At 34.6% G+C, this 18,546-nt stretch overlaps 3 protein-coding genes across 3 annotated transcripts; 2 read left to right on the top strand and 1 right to left on the bottom strand.

Annotated features, from left to right (window-relative positions):
* Positions 1-2,482: 2,482 nt before the first annotated feature.
* On the top strand, positions 2,483-5,339 carry LOC107197919 (granzyme B-like). Its single transcript, XM_022680645.2, has 5 exons — positions 2,483-2,542; positions 2,711-2,858; positions 3,752-3,920; positions 4,007-4,264; positions 5,093-5,339. Exons 1-5 carry the CDS (start codon positions 2,494-2,496, stop codon positions 5,246-5,248), a joined length of 780 nt encoding a protein of 259 aa, XP_022536366.2. The 5' UTR covers positions 2,483-2,493; the 3' UTR covers positions 5,249-5,339.
* A 316-nt stretch (positions 5,340-5,655) lies between these two features.
* rabl3 (RAB, member of RAS oncogene family-like 3) lies at positions 5,656-10,687 on the bottom strand. The gene is made up of 8 exons (XM_007227758.4): positions 10,563-10,687; positions 10,220-10,311; positions 9,486-9,615; positions 9,130-9,244; positions 8,267-8,417; positions 8,020-8,091; positions 6,914-6,952; positions 5,656-6,243 (listed from the first exon to the last, which is right to left on the bottom strand). Exons 1-8 carry the CDS (start codon positions 10,606-10,608, stop codon positions 6,187-6,189), a joined length of 702 nt encoding a protein of 233 aa, XP_007227820.1. The 5' UTR covers positions 10,609-10,687; the 3' UTR covers positions 5,656-6,186.
* Positions 10,688-11,705: 1,018 nt separating this feature from the next.
* dnajb11 (DnaJ heat shock protein family (Hsp40) member B11) lies at positions 11,706-17,239 on the top strand. The gene is made up of 10 exons (XM_007227757.4): positions 11,706-11,861; positions 12,316-12,472; positions 13,438-13,535; positions 13,833-13,965; positions 14,430-14,572; positions 14,673-14,755; positions 14,875-14,932; positions 15,266-15,377; positions 16,001-16,160; positions 16,287-17,239. Exons 1-10 carry the CDS (start codon positions 11,788-11,790, stop codon positions 16,349-16,351), a joined length of 1,083 nt encoding a protein of 360 aa, XP_007227819.1. The 5' UTR covers positions 11,706-11,787; the 3' UTR covers positions 16,352-17,239.
* The last annotated feature ends 1,307 nt before the right edge of the window (positions 17,240-18,546 follow it).

Consider the following 18,546-nt stretch of genomic DNA (forward strand, 5'->3'; position numbering starts at 1 on the left):
TGTGTAAGGGTTATTTCATTAAAATTATCACATATATCACTGATATGTAAATAGAATGAATTTCTTTGAATTACAATGAAATAATTTCCACTTTAATTCTAATTAAAATGTACTTAAACATGCTGTAGAGTGGATTTAAATTAAATTCAAATTAAAATGAATTCACTGAATTGAATTAAATCCTGGAATTTTTAACTTTGTACAACCTGATACATTTTTTTCAAATGAACATATTTGTATAGCAAAAGTGGTACTGAATATTCTAGATAGTACTACTATATTTCTATTTTTCTTCTTCTTCTTCTTCTTCATGTGTGTCATCCTTTTGTTTTTTATTTTTTTTCTTGTGCAATTTTGAAATATGAAACAATAAGTTTTGGTATAATACAGTTGGTAAGCCTTGTACTTTGGTAAATTAATTACCCAAATATCATTTTATCACAGGATAATTAATACAATGAAATTACAAGTCAGGCAGGAGTTTTTTAAACAACTAATAGATAACAAAAAAATTACTAAACGTATATTTCCATAAATAAAGCGTAATATATGAGTGAAAAAAATAAACTGAATATGTAGTTTACTGCAGCTGAGCTGCCAGGTAAGATCTAGCAGCAAAGTGCAGCAGATGTTCCTGAGAAGTGACAGGTCAGAAGGAAATGATGGCAGAGGTGAAGAGAGCGAGAAACAAACAGATGAGTTACAGAATGATTACATACTGAGGTCTGGAACATGTGTAGGTTCACATGTAGGGGACAGACAAAAGAAAAAAAACTAAGTGAGGGGTGAAAAACATTCATTCTTTCCAGTGCTAGACGTCCCCTAAACCTCAGTGACATTTAGTAGAAGTTTAGCATTAAAATGTTCCCTTCTGACAAATAAACAGATTGATGACAAAAGCTGAAGACCTAAAATAATGACATTATGCAGCATTATGTCTGGTAACAAACAATATGACCATCATTTATTTAAGTTAAATAAACCAAGTTCAATTTCATTAAAAAACAGTGAAAATGTTTGTGCACCCCTGGTCAAATCATCATCACCATCCTTTTTCTTTACATATCATAGCAATTTTTTAAGGAACTTTTTAGCAGGGCCCACACACAAAATAAGAAGAATGTAACAAATAATATAAACATTTTTTTTTTTTACAGGAAATACCTAAAACAAAAATACAACTTTATATTTTAAGTTATAAACATGTTAAATATGTTAAATAATATAATAAATCATGTAAAGCAATGGTTCTCAAACTGTGGTATATGTACTATAATAGTATGCGAAACTATTTTTTATATCCTGTTTTCAGATTGGAAATTGAACCCCAGCCTCCCACATGATGTGGTAGCTCATAAGCAGTTGGTGGTGTTATCCACTGCGCCAATCAACCAATCTATAATACTAAGAGTTTGATGTTTGACTCATTAAAGCCTGTATAAAAACCTAGATTCATTAGCCATCAGTTCTTCACTTTCATAACTACAGTAATTTAATTAATAATATACATTTTTCAGACCCTATAGTACAATTCTGTTGAATTCCACAAGAAATACTAAACCAACTGGCTAGCAAGTAATTCACAATTACATACATAATAATGTGTACTTCACTATGAGTGGTCCAGCAGTCAGCTGCCAGAGCCCTGAGACAGCACAATTAGCCTCGCTCTCTCTGGGTGGGTACAGTAGATGCCGTTCTTTCCTCTCATTACTCCTAGGGTGATGTGGATCAGCACAAGGCTGCGTCTGTGAGCTGATGTATCAGAACCGAGTCGCTGCACTTTCCTCCGAGCACGCTGTGATAATACTCGGCATCACATGTATCAGAGGAGCATGTGCTATATACTCTTCACCCTCCTGGTGTTAAAGAATCACTAGTGATAGGGGGAGTACAGCTGAGTGGGTGGGGTAGTTGGCAGAGCTAAATTGGGGAGAAAGGCGTGGTTAAAAAAAAAAAAAGAAAAAAAAAAAGTAAAGCCAGAGGCAATCTAGAATAAAGGTGTGATAAATCTGAATTCTCCACGATGGTAGATCCCCAGGATCAGAAATAAGCACCCCTGTCCTGCAATTAAATAAATGTCAAAGTACATGTTTTTTATTAGCATTTTCCATAATGATCATATTTTGGACATTTCAGAACTAGAAATCTTCACATGAAGAATATCCCATTTTTTTCATGTCTTTGTAAAAGAAATAGTCCGGTCCTCTCAACATGGTACATAAAACTTTTTTGTTTAAGACATTTGACAATAATGTAGAAATACTGTAGTACACAGAACACTTTTTGAAATTTGATACAGAATTAACAACTAGACAAATTGCATATGTCCACTAAGTCACCCTAAACTCCTCCAAAATCCCCTCATACTCTTCTGTGGTGTGGAAACTGTGCAGATGTGGTCAGAGGATGTGTTTGTGGGGGCTGCCTTGTCTATAATGTCTATATATTGACTGTGCTTCTTGCATATGTGTGTCAGTGCAGCGTGAAAACATGTTGCTGAGCGTCTCGCTGCTCGTCCTTTCCATCCTTCCTGTATCAGGTAATCTGTTTACTAGAGTATTATTGAGTTTATTCCGAGATTTTTTTAGAGGTTTTAAGTAGTTCTCTCACTACTCTACACTGTTATATGGAATGTGATTAGTAAAAGTTACACATAGAGGCTCTGTGATGGTATTTAAACTCAACTGATTTATTCTTGTTTTCTCAGGAGCGATGAAGAGTGGTATTGTTGAAGGACATGAAGTCAAGCCTCACTCTAGACCCTACATGGTGTCGGTTCAGCTTAACAAAGAACACAAGTGTGGTGGGATGCTCATCAGAGAGGACTATGTGCTCACTGCAGCCCACTGTCTCAAGTAAGTCTCTTCATTTTGATGTATTATCAGCAGTGGGTATATACAGCTCTGAAAAATTAAGAGACCACTTCAGTTTCTGAATCAGTTTCTCTGATTTTGCTATTTATAGGTTTATGTTTGAGTAAAATGAACATTGTTGTTTTATTCTATAAACTACAGACATTTCTTTCAAATTCCAAATAAAAATATTCAAGTCATTTAGAGCATTTATTTACAGAAAATGAGAAATGGCTGAAATAACAAAAAGATGCAGAGCTTTCAGACCTCAAATAATGCAAAGAAAACAAGTTCATATTCATAGAGTTTTAAGAGTACAGAAATCAATATTTGGTGGAATAACCTTGTTTTTTTTAATCACAGTTTTTATGGATCTTGGCATCATGTTCTCCTCCACCAGTCTTACACACTGCTTTTGAATAACTTTGGACAGTTTGTAAGGGCACATTTACTCCAAATTAAAATGGCAGTCCCTATTATTTTGTTTCTAAACTAGACAAAAGATAAAATATTGAGTTGTCTTTACATACTTACGTCACACGTACAGCCCCAAAAAAAGAGGATCCGGCTCAGTTTTACTGAACGCGAGGGGCTGGTGGAGCAATGGGGACTTCAGAAGGGCTCATTCACCCATAGTAAAAACAGTACAAATAGAAACGAAGGAGTAAAGCAAGCTCTGAAGCTAAAAAGGAATGTGATAGAGTCTGCATTAAGGCCCTGTTATTTTCTGTATATCTGGTCACTTTGTCTGGATTGCATTCTAAATAGATTGTATCTACATGCATTTACACTTGGTATTCTAATGCATCTCCAGTTAGTACAGTGTTTTATAGGCAGGGGAAACTCTCTGTACTAAATAGGATCACTGAATATGTTTGAAATATCTCTTTCCATAGTGGTTACAAGACTTCTGAGAAAAAACAGAAACTCGAAGTTCTGCTGGGAGCTCATAACATCAGTCGAAAGGAGCCGAGTCAGAGGAGAATCGAAGTGAAGAAATACATCAAGCATCCCTCATACAAAGAGGGACAACATAACCACAGCTATGATATCATGCTACTAAATGTAATACAGTTTTTTTTTTATCTTTTGTTGTTTTTTGGTAATTTCCCCCCAGTCTGCCTAATCTCCAACACTTCAATCTGTTACAGCTGAAGAACAAAGCCAAGCTGACCAAGTCTGTACAGATCATCACTCTTCCTAAGAACAATAAAAATATTCCAGCCAATCAGAATTGTTCTATAGCAGGCTGGGGTAAGACAGAACCATGTGGTTCTGCTTCAGATGTTCTGAAAGAGGTCCGACTCAAACTACAGTTTAACGTCGAATGTAAGAACATATGGCAGATGTACTTCGATTCCCAACGCATGATCTGCACCGCCTCCGATGGAGAAAAGGGCTTCTGTCAGGTACTGAATTCTCTCTTTATTAAAGCAAAATCAAGGCTGATTCAAGTAGTTTCTCCTCTTACAGAAATATAAAATGTTGAAAAATCTAATATATTTCATTATAAGATATTTTGGTGTATGCGGGGTATTTGTTAATATATCACACATTCAAGAATGTGAAAACATTATTACAAATAAGAGAGCAATATTAACCCTTACTGTAAAACGTATAGAGTTCATATCATTGTATAGAATTCATATTAATCTGTTCAAACAAATCCAAAGGGGCATATATGAAACAGTATTTTTGTAATTTTGTGTACATTATTGTCTTCTTAACCCTTTCATTCCAGTGATGGAAAAATATATAAATGCTTTTTCCTGCATGTAATGCACAAAAAAAAACTCTATTAAGTTTTATTGTTAATTGATTCAAAGGTGAAAACACTTTCATATTTAGCGATTAATAATCTTAATTTAACCTAATATTTCACATACTGTCTCCGTACTCCATAGTTGTGGTAAAGCTAAAGTTGTCTGCCCTGTCATGGTAAAAATATGACAGCAATTAAAATAAATGTAGAAAAATCAAAATCTCTGCAATTCTATTTTTTTTTGTCGAACAAATTTGATTTAAAATAAATCCTAGTCCATCCTGTCTTTATCCATCCTGTCGTGACAGAAAATATTTAAAAAAGTTATTAAATTATGATTTCTGTGTTCTTTGAAGTTTTAGAAATATGATAGTAAGGGCCAAAAAGCACTGTATTCTGATAATGACACAGTTAAAGAACATCACACTGAATATTACACCATCTGATCATTAATCTTTCTTTTTATTTCCTACAGGGTGATTCAGGAAGTCCTCTAATGTGTAACAACAAACTGACGGGATTGGCTGTGTTTACGTACCCCGGTAACTGCATAAAGCGCAAGTACCCAGGAGTGTACATTAAAGTAGCCTACTTCCATCCATGGATTCAGAAAGAAATTAATACCCCCTGAGATTTATTTTCTGCTTATAATCACACTTCAATAAAGTGCATATTGTATGAATCAAGCATGTTTTCACTCTTCTGTTTATTTTTTGTCTAACTGGTCCTTTTTTGTGACAAATTGTTTTTTAGTTTTAATACAATTATTATTTTTACAATATATTAATATCACAAAAAGCAATCAACCTAACTTATTTTTACACAAGCCATTAAGAGATTAATAAAGTCTCCACAGTATGGAGTGCATCTTTCCAGGCATTAATAGTTCTAGATTTGGTGCCATGAATGCGATGATATCAAGCATTGACAATTTTTTAATCAAATCTTTGAAGTTCATTGTTTATGTTGTTATTATATATTTTAGAGATGTTTTTTCATCTAAATGGATTTTTACTAAAAAGCATTTTCAAAGGAAGATCAGAAGTGTTTTTGTCATTATTATTGTCATTTCTTTATTCTTCATTTACTGTCGCTGCTCTTCAACAACAATATATACAAGAGTATTTCAAGAGTTTTCTGAGATTTATATATTTGCTAATATAGCAAAATACAAATATATGCAAAGGCATGAATTACAAAGATCATCAACAACAAAAGGAAAAACATTGCTGAGATATAATTCATATTTATCTACATTGGACTATAACTAATTCAATGGGGCATATATGAAACAGTATTTCTGTCATTTACATTTTTTATATTTTTATTAAGCTTAATTTGGGGGGAATCTTCTTAGTATTTTGTAGAGATATACCTTAAATGGACTTTAAGGTACACCATATCTTAAGATCTTATGATCTTATGATCCTGCTTATTTTAAGGTACTTTCACTAGTGAAATAAACCGCAAACCTTCTCAGACGTACATGCAGTCGTGAGAAACGCGTTTGTAGCAGAGATAGTAGTAACCAGAACAAAAACCACAAGCCGCTGCAGTGTTTATCCGCGTTCAGTCGTAGTGAAGACTCTTGAAGTTAAAGCGCTTTCTGTCTGTGAAGCCCGTCAACTACAGAAAAGAAAGGAAAAGTTAATAAACAAGTAAGAAATTATGTAAAGCAAGAAAGTAAAAAACAACACATGAAAGAACAGTGGGAAAACCGGGGTTCATACTACACTTTTTAACCAATAAATTGCTTTTTTTTTTTTTTTTTTCAGGACTGTTTCATGTCTTCAAGGCAAAATTTCATGACCATACGACCTTTAGAACATCAGTTCAGACATAGACAATAAAAAAAAAAAAAAAAAAACTGAAACTATAATGATAAAAAATATTCTTTAAGCAATGATGACACAATTTTCAATAATAAAATTAATAAAATATTACTAACTTCATAATATTATTAATAAAATAGCTTTTCTCCGTTGATAAATGATAACACAATTGTAGATTGCAAATTTCCATGAGTATTTTTAATTTTCCCAAACTTCTTCAGGCCTGAAAATTGCTATTTTTAAATTTAATGAGCGTAGAAACCCTGAAAAACACACTGCTAATAGTGACTAAACTAAAATTAAATCAGAATAAAAAAAAAATACTTTTTTTCAAAAATAAAAAAAACAACGTTGTTGAAATGAGTAAAAAAAAGAGTTGAAGTGCTGCATTTGTGACCACAGTTTGCACAGGCCATGCAGCATCAAAGCCACAATCAGAACTATAAACAGGGTGGTTTTCTCACCTGGCTGGGGTCTCTGGTGAAGTATCTCTTCTCGATAACCTTTTAATCAGAAAGATAAAAGAACAAAATCAACCAAACCTTCACTTCTGAAGAAGTGAAAGAGAATTGACCACAAGGGTTTTTCATCATAATCTGCTAAAAGATCTACTAAATCTGCCGAATGTGGTCAAGTTCCTATTATTACTCATTTCTAAGAAATGTCTACACAACAGAATCTTTCACTCTACATAGCTGCACCTCCCCAACTACTTCTATTATAAGAGTTCTGAGAAGATATTTGCCTGTAAGCTACAGATGTATAAAAAAATCATAATACAATTTATAATTATTCAGCATTAAGCATTAAATACAGTTTAATACAGAAAAAGTATGTAAACCCTTTGGCATTACCTTAGAGATCTGCATAGCCTAGGGGTTCACATACTTTTCCCCCCCCCACTCACTGTGAATGTTAAAATGTTGCGTCAATAAAACCATGCAAACATATATATATATATATATATATATATATATATATATATATATATATATATATATATATATATATATATATATATATATATTTTTTTTTTTTTGTGTGTGGTTTTAGTTTAAGCAGACAATGTTTGTCTATTGTTGTGACTTAGATGAAAATCAGAACACATTTAATGACCAATGTATGCAAAAATCCGAGTATTCACAAAGGGTTTACATATTTTTTTTCTTGCATCTGTATATTTATTGCTAGTATCAGCTCATTAAACAACATTCTGCCGATCAATTCTTCAAATTTAGAAAAAAATTGAATATATGGACAAAAGTATTGGGACACCTGGTCAATCACTGGTCAATCTCTTCTGAAATTAGGGTGAATAAAAGGAGTTAATACTGTTTATACTGAAGTAACTGTCACTACTAATGTTAGGCTTGGTGCTGCTAAAAGGTTCACATTCATCTGCAAACAACCACTGCAACTATGGTAGATTATATTCCAGTACATACTAATATTATGAAGCATTAGAAGAAGTAAAGAGAATAAACAGTAAAGATGTTTGATTATTAATTAGTTTGATAAATAAATTAAAATCCAAAGCTGTTTTCTATGTATCTATATAGAAGTATCTTACTTTGTCAAAAAATCTGCTCAGTTTCACAGCATTAGATGAGCCAGCAGCAAAATAACGTGGATTTGTGGAGTCCTAAAGGTATAAATAGAAGAAAAAAAACAGTATCATTAATAGATAATCAGAAATTACTATTCAAATAGAGATGAAAGTGTAAGAAATACATTTTATTATTCTTTTTTTACAAGGTAGAACATTTTACATTGTGAAGAGCTAATTAACATAATTCTTATACATTATAATCACATACCAGGTTGATCTCCTCTGCGTTGAAGTCTTCAGACAGGAAGGCGGTGCGGGTCAGAACATCACTGCGCTTGTTTTCAGGTATCTGATCATATTTGGTGCCGATAATCAGGAGAGGAATGGGGTTCTCTGCAAACTGCTCTCTGTCATAATCCCTGTGTGATCACATAATAAATAAATAAAACAAGGCATAACATTTATTCTTAGGTAATCATCCTGCAGTATTTTTCTCTAAAGTGTGGATTTTTGCATCAAAACAGGCCCAAACTCAGTCCTTCTTAACTACCCTTCAGAACGGTGCCATGTACATGGCAGAGGGAGTGGGGGAGAAACCAAACACAGATTAAATGAAATCAAGTGTTGAGCATGACTTACTACACCTTATATCAGATTACAAAGTGTAACGTAGGTGTTATAAAATGGCCAGTTAGTATACTAAGTGTTTTAAACCACAGCGGCACATGTTGTGTTTGATACACTTAACACTTACTACACCACCACCAAATATCACATGGTCAATGGGGGCATAAGATGTAAGTATTAAGTAAATATCTAATAAAATTACAGAACAGTGCAGTCACTGTCACGCGATTTTACTAGATTTAAGACAAAGCAAATTGAAACTGTCATTTTTAAATGTTAAAAGTAATTTTGGATTATTTCTCTGTGTCCATACATTACAAAGAATTATGTAACAAAGTGAAGGGAACTAAAACACTGCCACATCATGCTTCTAAATGTGCACTAAAACTTCTACATTAGAATTTCTGTTCCCAGACATGTTATACATACATTACAAGCCTAAACACTGAGTTATTCACACAGATAATCATTTCAGCCTTTACACCTAAACTGATAGTGTCTTACCCATTGGACACGATCACCCCTGTAGGCGACGAGTCTTTGTTTAGTGCCTCCATCGACCAGCGATACAGGTTCTGGGAGGATTTCTTATTGGTCAGGTCATGGACTAGAATTATGCCTGAGGAAAAAAAAAACGACATTCCCATATTTTACCAGCGATATTAAAGAATACAGGCATTTTCACTAGAGGTGGCCACAACTCAATGACCCAACATGACACAATATTACTAACAATACACAATGTATATCCAGTAAGTAATAAAGTAAAGTAAAGTAATAAAGAAAACATTAAATGAGAAGAGGTGCATCCAAAATGTTGTATATCTGCACTCTCCAGTGCTTCATTTTTGTTACTTTACCATTAACTGAATTGTAGAAAACCGCTCTGGTACTTTTGACACTACTGGCACTTCCAACTGAACCTCCAACATCCCACAGTTCAATGTAATAGGTCTTCTCCTCTGGCGTGCCCTCTTTATAGTCGTGAACCTGCAGGGTGAGGTTAGTATAAATTTAATCTGTATGATCAATTTTAAATCAGTATTTTCTAACTGTGGAAAAAATTAAGAGACCACTTCAATTTCTAAATTAGTTTCTCTGATTTGGCTATTTTTAGGTTTATGTTTAAGTAAAATGAACATTGTTGTTTTATTCTATAAACTACACACAACATTTCTCCCAAATTCCAAATGAAAATATTGTTATTTAGAGCATTTATTTACAGAAAATGAGAAATGGCTGAAATAAAAAAAAAGATGCTGAGCTTTCAGACCTCAAATAATGCAAAGAAAAAAGTTAATATTCATAAAGTTTTAAGAGTTCAGAAATCCATATTTCTGAATATCAATATGTCAGGTTCTCCTCCACCAGTCTTACACACTGCTTTTGGAGAACTTTATGCTGCTTTACTCCTGGTGCAAAAATTCAAGCAGTTCTGTTTGGTTTGATCTTGTGCCCATCCATCTTCCTCTTGATTATATTCCAGAGGTTTTCAATTTGATAAAAATCAAAGAAACTCTAATTTTTAACTAATTTTTAAGTGATCTCATTATTTTTTATGAGCTGTATAAGTTAACCAAGTTGTCAACCTTACCCTGACGTCCACAGAGCAGCCTACTGTCCATGAAGGATTTCCCAGCACTTGATTTTGACACACCAGATGAACTAAAGAAGATTTCCCAACGCCTATAACCAAACAGTAAGATTAAAGCCGATGTAAATTGGCGAATAAACAATTAATTAAACATTTTAACTCCCTGCCAGAGCTAGCTAAACATTAGCTAGGTTGGCTTGTCAACCTGCAAGTGTTTACTCAGTGCTAGCTTAAAGTATCACTAGAGCAGTTTAAAAGAGCCGACAGATTAAAAACAAGACATAAAACACGGCGTGAATCATATATAAACAATTATAGTGTAACATTAACAGCTGTGTCTCACCAGAATCTCCCAACACCAGCACTTTTACTCTGTCCAGAGAAGCCATTATTAGCTAGCGTTAGCTAACCTTACCTAGCTACTGTCTGTCACTAGCGACGCCGAGAAAGCACACAGCACTACTTCCTGTTAGAAAATCAGGCAAAATAAAAGTCGAATTACCTCAGCATAAGATAAAAAAAAATATTAATTCCACTAATACTAACTTTATTTATTTATTACTTTGCAAACATAACCCAGAGTGCAGCTCAAATTGCAAACAAATGTTACCTTTCATTTTGAAAAAAAAGAAATAAAAGAAAACGTTAAATAAAATAAACATATTTTATTTAAAATAAACAGTTCAAAATTTTTTTTTATTTTTATTTTTTTAACTTAATGTTAATAATCTACTTGTTATTAGAATACTTACGAATATTTTTACTGTGACGTATATCTTGATAAAAAAAAAACACTGGAATATAATCAAGAGGAAGATCACAACTGAACTGCTTGACTTTTTTTTCTTTTCAGCAGGAGTGGCACAACATCACCCAAAAGCTGTGTGAAAAACAGGTGGAGGAGAACATGCAAAGATGATTAAAAATAAGGGTTATTCCACCAAATATTGATTGATTTCTGAACTGTTTCTGAGTTAAAACATTAGTAATATTGTATTTTTATACATATGACCTTGATTTTTTTTTTCATTGTTTGAGATTGTACGAAACTACTGCATATTTTCTGTTGTTTTGCAAATAAATGTTCTAAACGACAATATTGAAATGTTATCAGTTGTTTATACAATAAAAGAACAATATTCATGTTACTTAAAGATATAGTTAGGAATTGTCAAATCAGAGAAACTTATCATTTTTTAATTTCATTGAATTTCATGTCATTCTTTTTATTTTTTCTTTACCGGAGCTTTATTTATAATTATTTTGAAATGTTCTTGGAGACTTTGATTTTTCTATTTTATTATATTTTTTACTTCATAGTAATAATCAAATTGTTATGAAAATAGCGTTATATAGCTAGTATTATATATATACTTTCTGTGTAATTGCATATTTAAACCGTTAATTTGAAATGCCTGGCCTTTAAGGGACTTTTATTTTTTCTTTCTTTGCAGCCGGTAAGAAAATTGGGGGCGTGTCTTTCTCCTAGAACAGGAAGCGGTCACTGCACTACACAACACACAGAAAGCCGGTGTGTTTTACTGCGCTTCGGGATTAAAGCGAGACCTATGGCCGCGGGAGGGATGAAACTATCGAGTATATGCTGTCTGCTCTTATATTTAGTAGCGACAGTACTGGCTGGGTAGGTGGCAGCGCTGTTTTCTCTGTGTATTTAGTTTCTCCGCTGTGTGAAGCGGGTCTCTGGGCTGGTACACATGTTCTTCTGTGATTGGTCTGCGCCGCTCCACTCTCTGGAGCTACATGTGTGCTGTAGTGGAGGGCTATCAAATGTACCTATTTAACTACGCAGAGGGACGTTTGTCTTGATTTAAGAATAAAATAAATAACCTTAATGCTGTAGCTGTATTTAGATTATCGTTAGGTATTTGGAGAGGTTACATATAAAACTGATAACCTAGATAAGATACACCATCTGTATTTAGCCATTGTCTCTCATTCTTTCAAATTTCTTAGATTTTCTTTTTTTACTGGATAGAAGTCACAATGATCGCCTTATAATTAAAATTATACAGCTAGCTTATTATATAACCTAAATTCCTAATCACACTTTTGTTGCAAATATTTTATCCATTCAGGAGGGATTTCTACAAGATTCTTGGGGTTAGCAAATCAGCATCTATCAAAGACATCAAGAAAGCCTACAGAAAGTTGGCACTTCAGCTTCATCCTGACCGAAACCCTGATGACCCCAGTGCCCAGGACAAATTTGCAGATCTCGGAGCTGCTTATGAGGTGTGTTGTTGGTCTCTGTTTCTATTTCCACACACAGCTGAAAAGCTGGAAGTGTGATTTTTAATATAAATTATACTGTTTATTATTATTTATTAGCTTAATATAAAGTTCTTCAAATTTGAGCAGCTAAACATGTGTATATATATATAAAAAATTTTTTTATTTGTTTGTTTGTTTGTGTGTCACTGTAATATAATATCCAAGGCTTTAGCTGTATGTATGACAGGCATCATTTCAGTGTTGGGGAAACCACGGATGAATCTGATTGGTGGAGTGAAATGTGTGGCTACGTCTGATTGGTCAAAAGTCAGCTGACTGGTAGTATTGAAAACACGACGTGGAGCTGCTCTGGCGGTAGATTAGTTAACAGTTGCAGTTTTCTCAGGCGCTTTTGATTCATTTTTCAGATAAAAATAAGGTTCTCAAAACTAAAAAAAAAAGCACAGGAAGTAATAAATGGTTGTGTTGGTAGATTATTCCTATTATTTCTTTGTTTTAATCATGCTTCATGAAAATAAATCCAAATATACTAATATGCTCTCAAATACATTAACCCCTGTTTTCTTCTATCTTCTGTGTTTTTGCGCTTTTTTGCACAAATTGAGATATGTTCTCTATCAGAATAGACATTTGTCAAACAATCAAACAGCAGATTAGCACCGCCCACAAAAATAGACAGCACAATACAGTGTTACAGTTTCTGACAATTTCTGTATCGCAGTGACACGGCTAATCAAATTACAGTACAAATAATACAGCATAATTTTTAACTGTGTACAGACAGTAAGCCTTTTTCTTGCTCAGCACTGATCTCTCCAATCATTAAAGGAACATCAGAAGGCAATTAAACTAATCAGGAACAGATTGAAACCAGATTAGGTTAAAGCCACTGTCCTCTTTATTGTCTTGATGAATTATTATATTCTGATACCACTTAATGAATGACTTGTGTAATCTGAACTCAGGTGCTGTCAGACGAGGAGAAAAGGAAACAGTATGATGCCTATGGAGAGGAGGGTCTGAAGGAAGGTCATCATAGCTCGCATGGTGATATCTTTTCCAGGTAAGTGTCCAAGCAATATTATATTATTAAAGGGGTGACATTTTTTAAATTCCCTTTTATTTTAGTACATGCGGTTAAACTGCACATGTATTTATTGTGTAACAGAAAGTTAGAGACCTACCTGGCTGTTCTAGACAGCTTTAGGAAGAGCTCAGCTATAGTACTTTTTTTTTTAATGAGGATATAGTGTATGTGTTCATACAGTTGTCCAGTAGTATTACACTGCACTTTTTTGCCCCCACTGTCACTATGTATATGACTATCATGACACTCACATTTCTTCTATGTTTGTTGCAGCTTCTTTGGGGACTTTGGGTTTATGTTTGGAGGAAACAGGCAGCAGCAGGACCGGAACATCCCAAGAGGAAATGACATTATCCTGGACCTGGAAGTTACACTGGAGGAGGTTTATTCTGGAAATTTTGTTGAGGTAAGATAACCACTAATTCTCTGGTCTTAATAATTCCATAACTCCTTAATAAAGTGTTTTATATAAATATGTTTTATATAAATATGTTTTAAATTAAATCGTATTCTTATTTGAGCTGTGCAAAACATCACAGTAATCTGTTATTTACCACCATATTACCACCATATATATTTCACTGATTAGTTACAGACTACAGCTACTCGATGCTTACCATTATGTGCCAATTTGGCAACCCGCATGAGTTTCACATCTGGGGAGGAGTGGGTAGGGCAGAAATCTCTACCCAGTGTTTGGAAATTGGACTTCTGTAACAATTTTACACACTCACTTGCATTTATAACTGATTTTTCCTTTAATACATTTCGTGTCATATCCTCTGGTTCAGCATGGGAAGGATGCTGTTCTTCCTTGTTTCTTATTGTCACATATTTCCTCTCTTCACATTTCCCTCTTTTACTATGTAGGTAGTGCGAAACAAGCCAATTGCTAAAGAGGCACCAGGAAAAAGGAAATGCAACTGTCGCCAGGAAATGAGAACTACACAGCTCGGGCCAGGCCGCTTCCAGATGACCCAGGAAGTAGTCTGTGATGAATGCCCAAACATTAAGTAAGTTCTGCTTCCACTTTCCTCAAATAATAATGATGTAACTTGCTAATAGATGATAAATGGTGCGCACATGTTTACAGTGTGTTTTTACTCTTTGCAGGCTTGTGAATGAAGAGAGGACACTAGAGGTGGAGATTGAGCAGGGAGTCAGAGATGAGATGGAATATCCCTTCATTGGTGAAGGTATTTTAACCGCAGTGAAACTAATGATTTTATTATACAAAGTTCTAGAATGCAGGTATTGGTATGTGGTTAAAAATATATCTGAGAACAGCAATATATGTTTGGTCATTTGTGTGCAGGGGAGCCACACATTGACGGAGAGCCTGGAGATCTCCGCTTCCGTATCAAAGTCTTAAAGTAAGGATTGGTTATTTCAGTTAATTTTTTTATGATAATGACTGGATCAATTTATTACTAGCAACTATTGAAACATTCCATGTCAGTGAAAACTGAATTTAAATAGAATCATTTATGCCTTTTGGGCTCACTAGGTTTGTATGTAGTTTGGATTGCACTGTATTGCATGCATGAGTGTGGGGTTTCCTGCATTGAATAGGGATCAGATTTTTTTGCTAGAGGGGGTTGTCTGTACCTAGAACTTAGGGGACTGTAAAAGAAAGGTTTACCAATAATTGCTGAAGAGTGGGAAATCTTAATGCATCTACTTATTCAATATCTTTTTCTCTGCAGACATCCGCTGTTTGAGCGCAGAGGTGATGACCTGTACACTAACGTCACCATCAGTCTGGTTGAGGCTCTGGTTGGATTTGAAATGCAGATCACGCATTTAGACGGTCACAAGGCAAGTATTATTATCTCTATTTTAGCTCATCCCATGTTTAAGTTTTCTGACATTTTTAAGTTTATTATTTAAATCAAGGCGCAGAAATTTAGTTTTGTGTGCAGGCCAGATATTTTCCAAGCGGGCCACAAAAAAAAAAAAGAAAAATGAAGTGTAATGAAATGTAATGGGATAAAGTCATACAGACTAGTAGCTCTTCAGCCCAGAGGGTTGTTGAACCCAATTGCAGAACAGTTGATCTCAAAGCAGGTAAACCGAAGAAGAAAAGGAAAAAAAAAAAAACACAGCTCCTCAAGCTGGATTGGACCTATGTCATTAGGGTCGAGGTCCAATACACCACCGCTGCCCCGGCTAGTGAATTGAGACACAACCAGAAAAAACACCCCCAAAAAGGGGCAGAAAAACGAGAATGTGTGGAAACTACAGTCACACCGAGCGAGACAGAGAGACAGGGGAGGGATGTGAACAAAAGCTCACCAGAGAGGCATTTTATTTTATTTATTTATTTATTTATTTATTTATTTTCATTATCGTTCATTTATAGTTAAAACAAACTCACAGGCAAACTGTTTCATGCTTGCCTATTGCAGACCCCTGATTTACATCATACTGTTGTGTTGCAGGTTCATATCGCCAGGGATAAAATCACCAAACCTGGATCCAGATTGTGGAAGAAGGGTGAAGGGCTTCCCAACTTTGACAACAACAATATCCGCGGATCACTTATAATAACATTTGATGTGGATTTCCCCAAGGAACAGCTTGATGATCAGCAGAAAGATGGTACGAGAAGAGCAGGTTTTATTTGTGTAGATTCTGAAATAATTAATTTTTCTATTTACTGCAGTTTATTTAATGAATATCTGTATTAATGAATATCTTTCTTGTTGTTTTTTTTTCTGCATGCAGGTATAAAGCAGCTGTTGAAGCAGGCTCCAGCTCAGAAGGTTTATAATGGCTTGCAGGGATACTGACACACCATCCAGTGAATTTCGGACTAAATTGAACTGCCCCGTTCCGTAACACACCACATGAAAGCTCACACGGGCACTCACACACAGAGAAACAAGCATCTAGGGTTTATTTATTTCTCTCAGACTGTACTCAGGATAGGTTGACTGTATGTGTGGGTTTTTATTTGGTATTTTTAATTTTTCTTTTTTTTTTTGTGATGATTGCAATTTTATTAAACTTTTTTCATGCCCAAATTATTTTTCTTTCTTTCAATGTTTTTTTTGTTTTTTTATAACAGTTACAAAGCCTTTCTGACTACAGTTTGGGTATTTGTATGTAAGAAGACTTAAAGTGGACATTTGATTGGTTTTCCATGTTGGTCGACCATTAGCAAGTCCTGGACTGCAACAACAGGGAGGGAAATGAGAGAGACTGAGCCTTTATATCAGAGGACACTATGGAAACACCAGCCTCTGTGTTTTATAGATCTTCAGAAAGAGTTTACATGAATGTATGTTGATTATTTGTAGGCTTTAATCTCTTGTTTTTCTTCCTCTAGCTTTTCTGTTTTCTCTTTTTGGTGTTATTTTTCACTCTCCCCTTTTGTGCTTGTTGATCTTTTCCTCAAAAGGCATTTTTTTCATAGTAGTGGGGATAGGACTGATTCAGCCTGATTTTTTATTTTTATTTTTTTGACTGCCTCTGTCTAGGACCCTTCTGATGTTCAGATCTCTGTGTTTCCTCTTGTTCACGGTCGCCTGCTTGAACAAGCCTGTCTGACTTCACCAGTGAGAAAGGGACTAGTGCACTAAAAGTTGTCCAGGTGCCCAATTGGAGGAAAGTGTGTGAACGTTTGTATATTTCAAATGAAGACCTCAATTAAAAAAAGTTTCTAATGGTGTTTCAAACTGGCCTTCTATGAAACAGTTTTCTGCACATGCACACTGCTTTTGTGACCCTCGGGAGAGCCCAGTCATATTATGTTTTAATAGAAATATGACTGTAAACAGGTATGTAAAAATGAAAAAGAAAAATACATCTCTGGAAAAAAATAAGTTTCTCTGATTTTACTATTTGTAGATAGATGATTGAGTAAAATTAAAATTGTTGTTTTATTTTATAAATTACAGACAACATTTCTCCCAAATTCCAAGTAAAAATATTGTAATTTAGAGCATTTATTTGCAGAAAATGAGAAATGGCTGAAATAACAACAAAATAACAAAAAAGATTTCGAGCTTTCAGATTTCAAATGATTTCTGAAATCAATATTTGCTGTTATAACCCTGGTTGGTTTTTGATCACAATTTTCATGCATCTTGGCAGCATGTCCTCCTCCACCAGTCTTACACACTGCTTTTGGATAACTTTATGCCTATCCTCATGCAAAAATTGAACAAGCAGTTCCGCTTGGATTGGTGGCTTGTGATCATCCATTTTCCTCTTGATTATATTCCAGAGTTTTTCAATTTGGTAAAATAAAAAAAACTCATCATTTTTAAGTGTCTCTTAATTCTCTCTTTTTTTTTTTTTACAAGAGCTGTATATAAACATGGACATTTGAGCTTCAATTAAAAATTACAAATTGATTTAAAATGCACTCAACTAGCTTCTGAGGCAGTATACAGAGTGAAAGTTTTTTTTTTTTTTTGAATACCGGATTCCTTGCATTTCATGTACATTTTACTTGCATAATCGTTTGGAACATGTGTAATAGTGATGTTAGCCTCAAAATACTTGTGTCAAAGTGTGTAAGGACTAACATGTGCCAGGAGAGGGCAGCAGCTGTTCAGATATATTGCTAGTGTGTATTGTTCTGGGTCAGTTTTTAGATAAAATAGGTTTGTGGCCCTTTTCTCTTTTTGGAATTTAACCCCTAATTTTAGCACATCCCTCTTCAAAATATGAATGCTATAGTATTTTTAGTATACTGTATATTTCAGTCTGTCACTGCTCAGTTTGAGAGTGTGAGAGTCTTTGGTTGGTCTTCAACCAACCAAAACGGGCACATGTCACCCCGCTGCTCATTGAGCTCCACTGGCTACCGGTTGATGCTCGCATCAAATTCAAAACTCTTACAATCGCCTACAAGGTGATGACAGAACAGGCTCCTTCCTACCTGCACTCGCTCCTGAAGACTTACGCTACCTCCCGGCCGCTGCGCTCCTCCAATGAACGTCGCCTCGCTTTGCCAAACAAACATTCACACAAAGCA

Source organism: Astyanax mexicanus, chromosome 11 (genome assembly GCF_023375975.1).
Source record: "Astyanax mexicanus isolate ESR-SI-001 chromosome 11, AstMex3_surface, whole genome shotgun sequence".
In the NCBI taxonomy this organism is placed as follows: Eukaryota; Metazoa; Chordata; class Actinopteri; order Characiformes; family Acestrorhamphidae; genus Astyanax; species Astyanax mexicanus.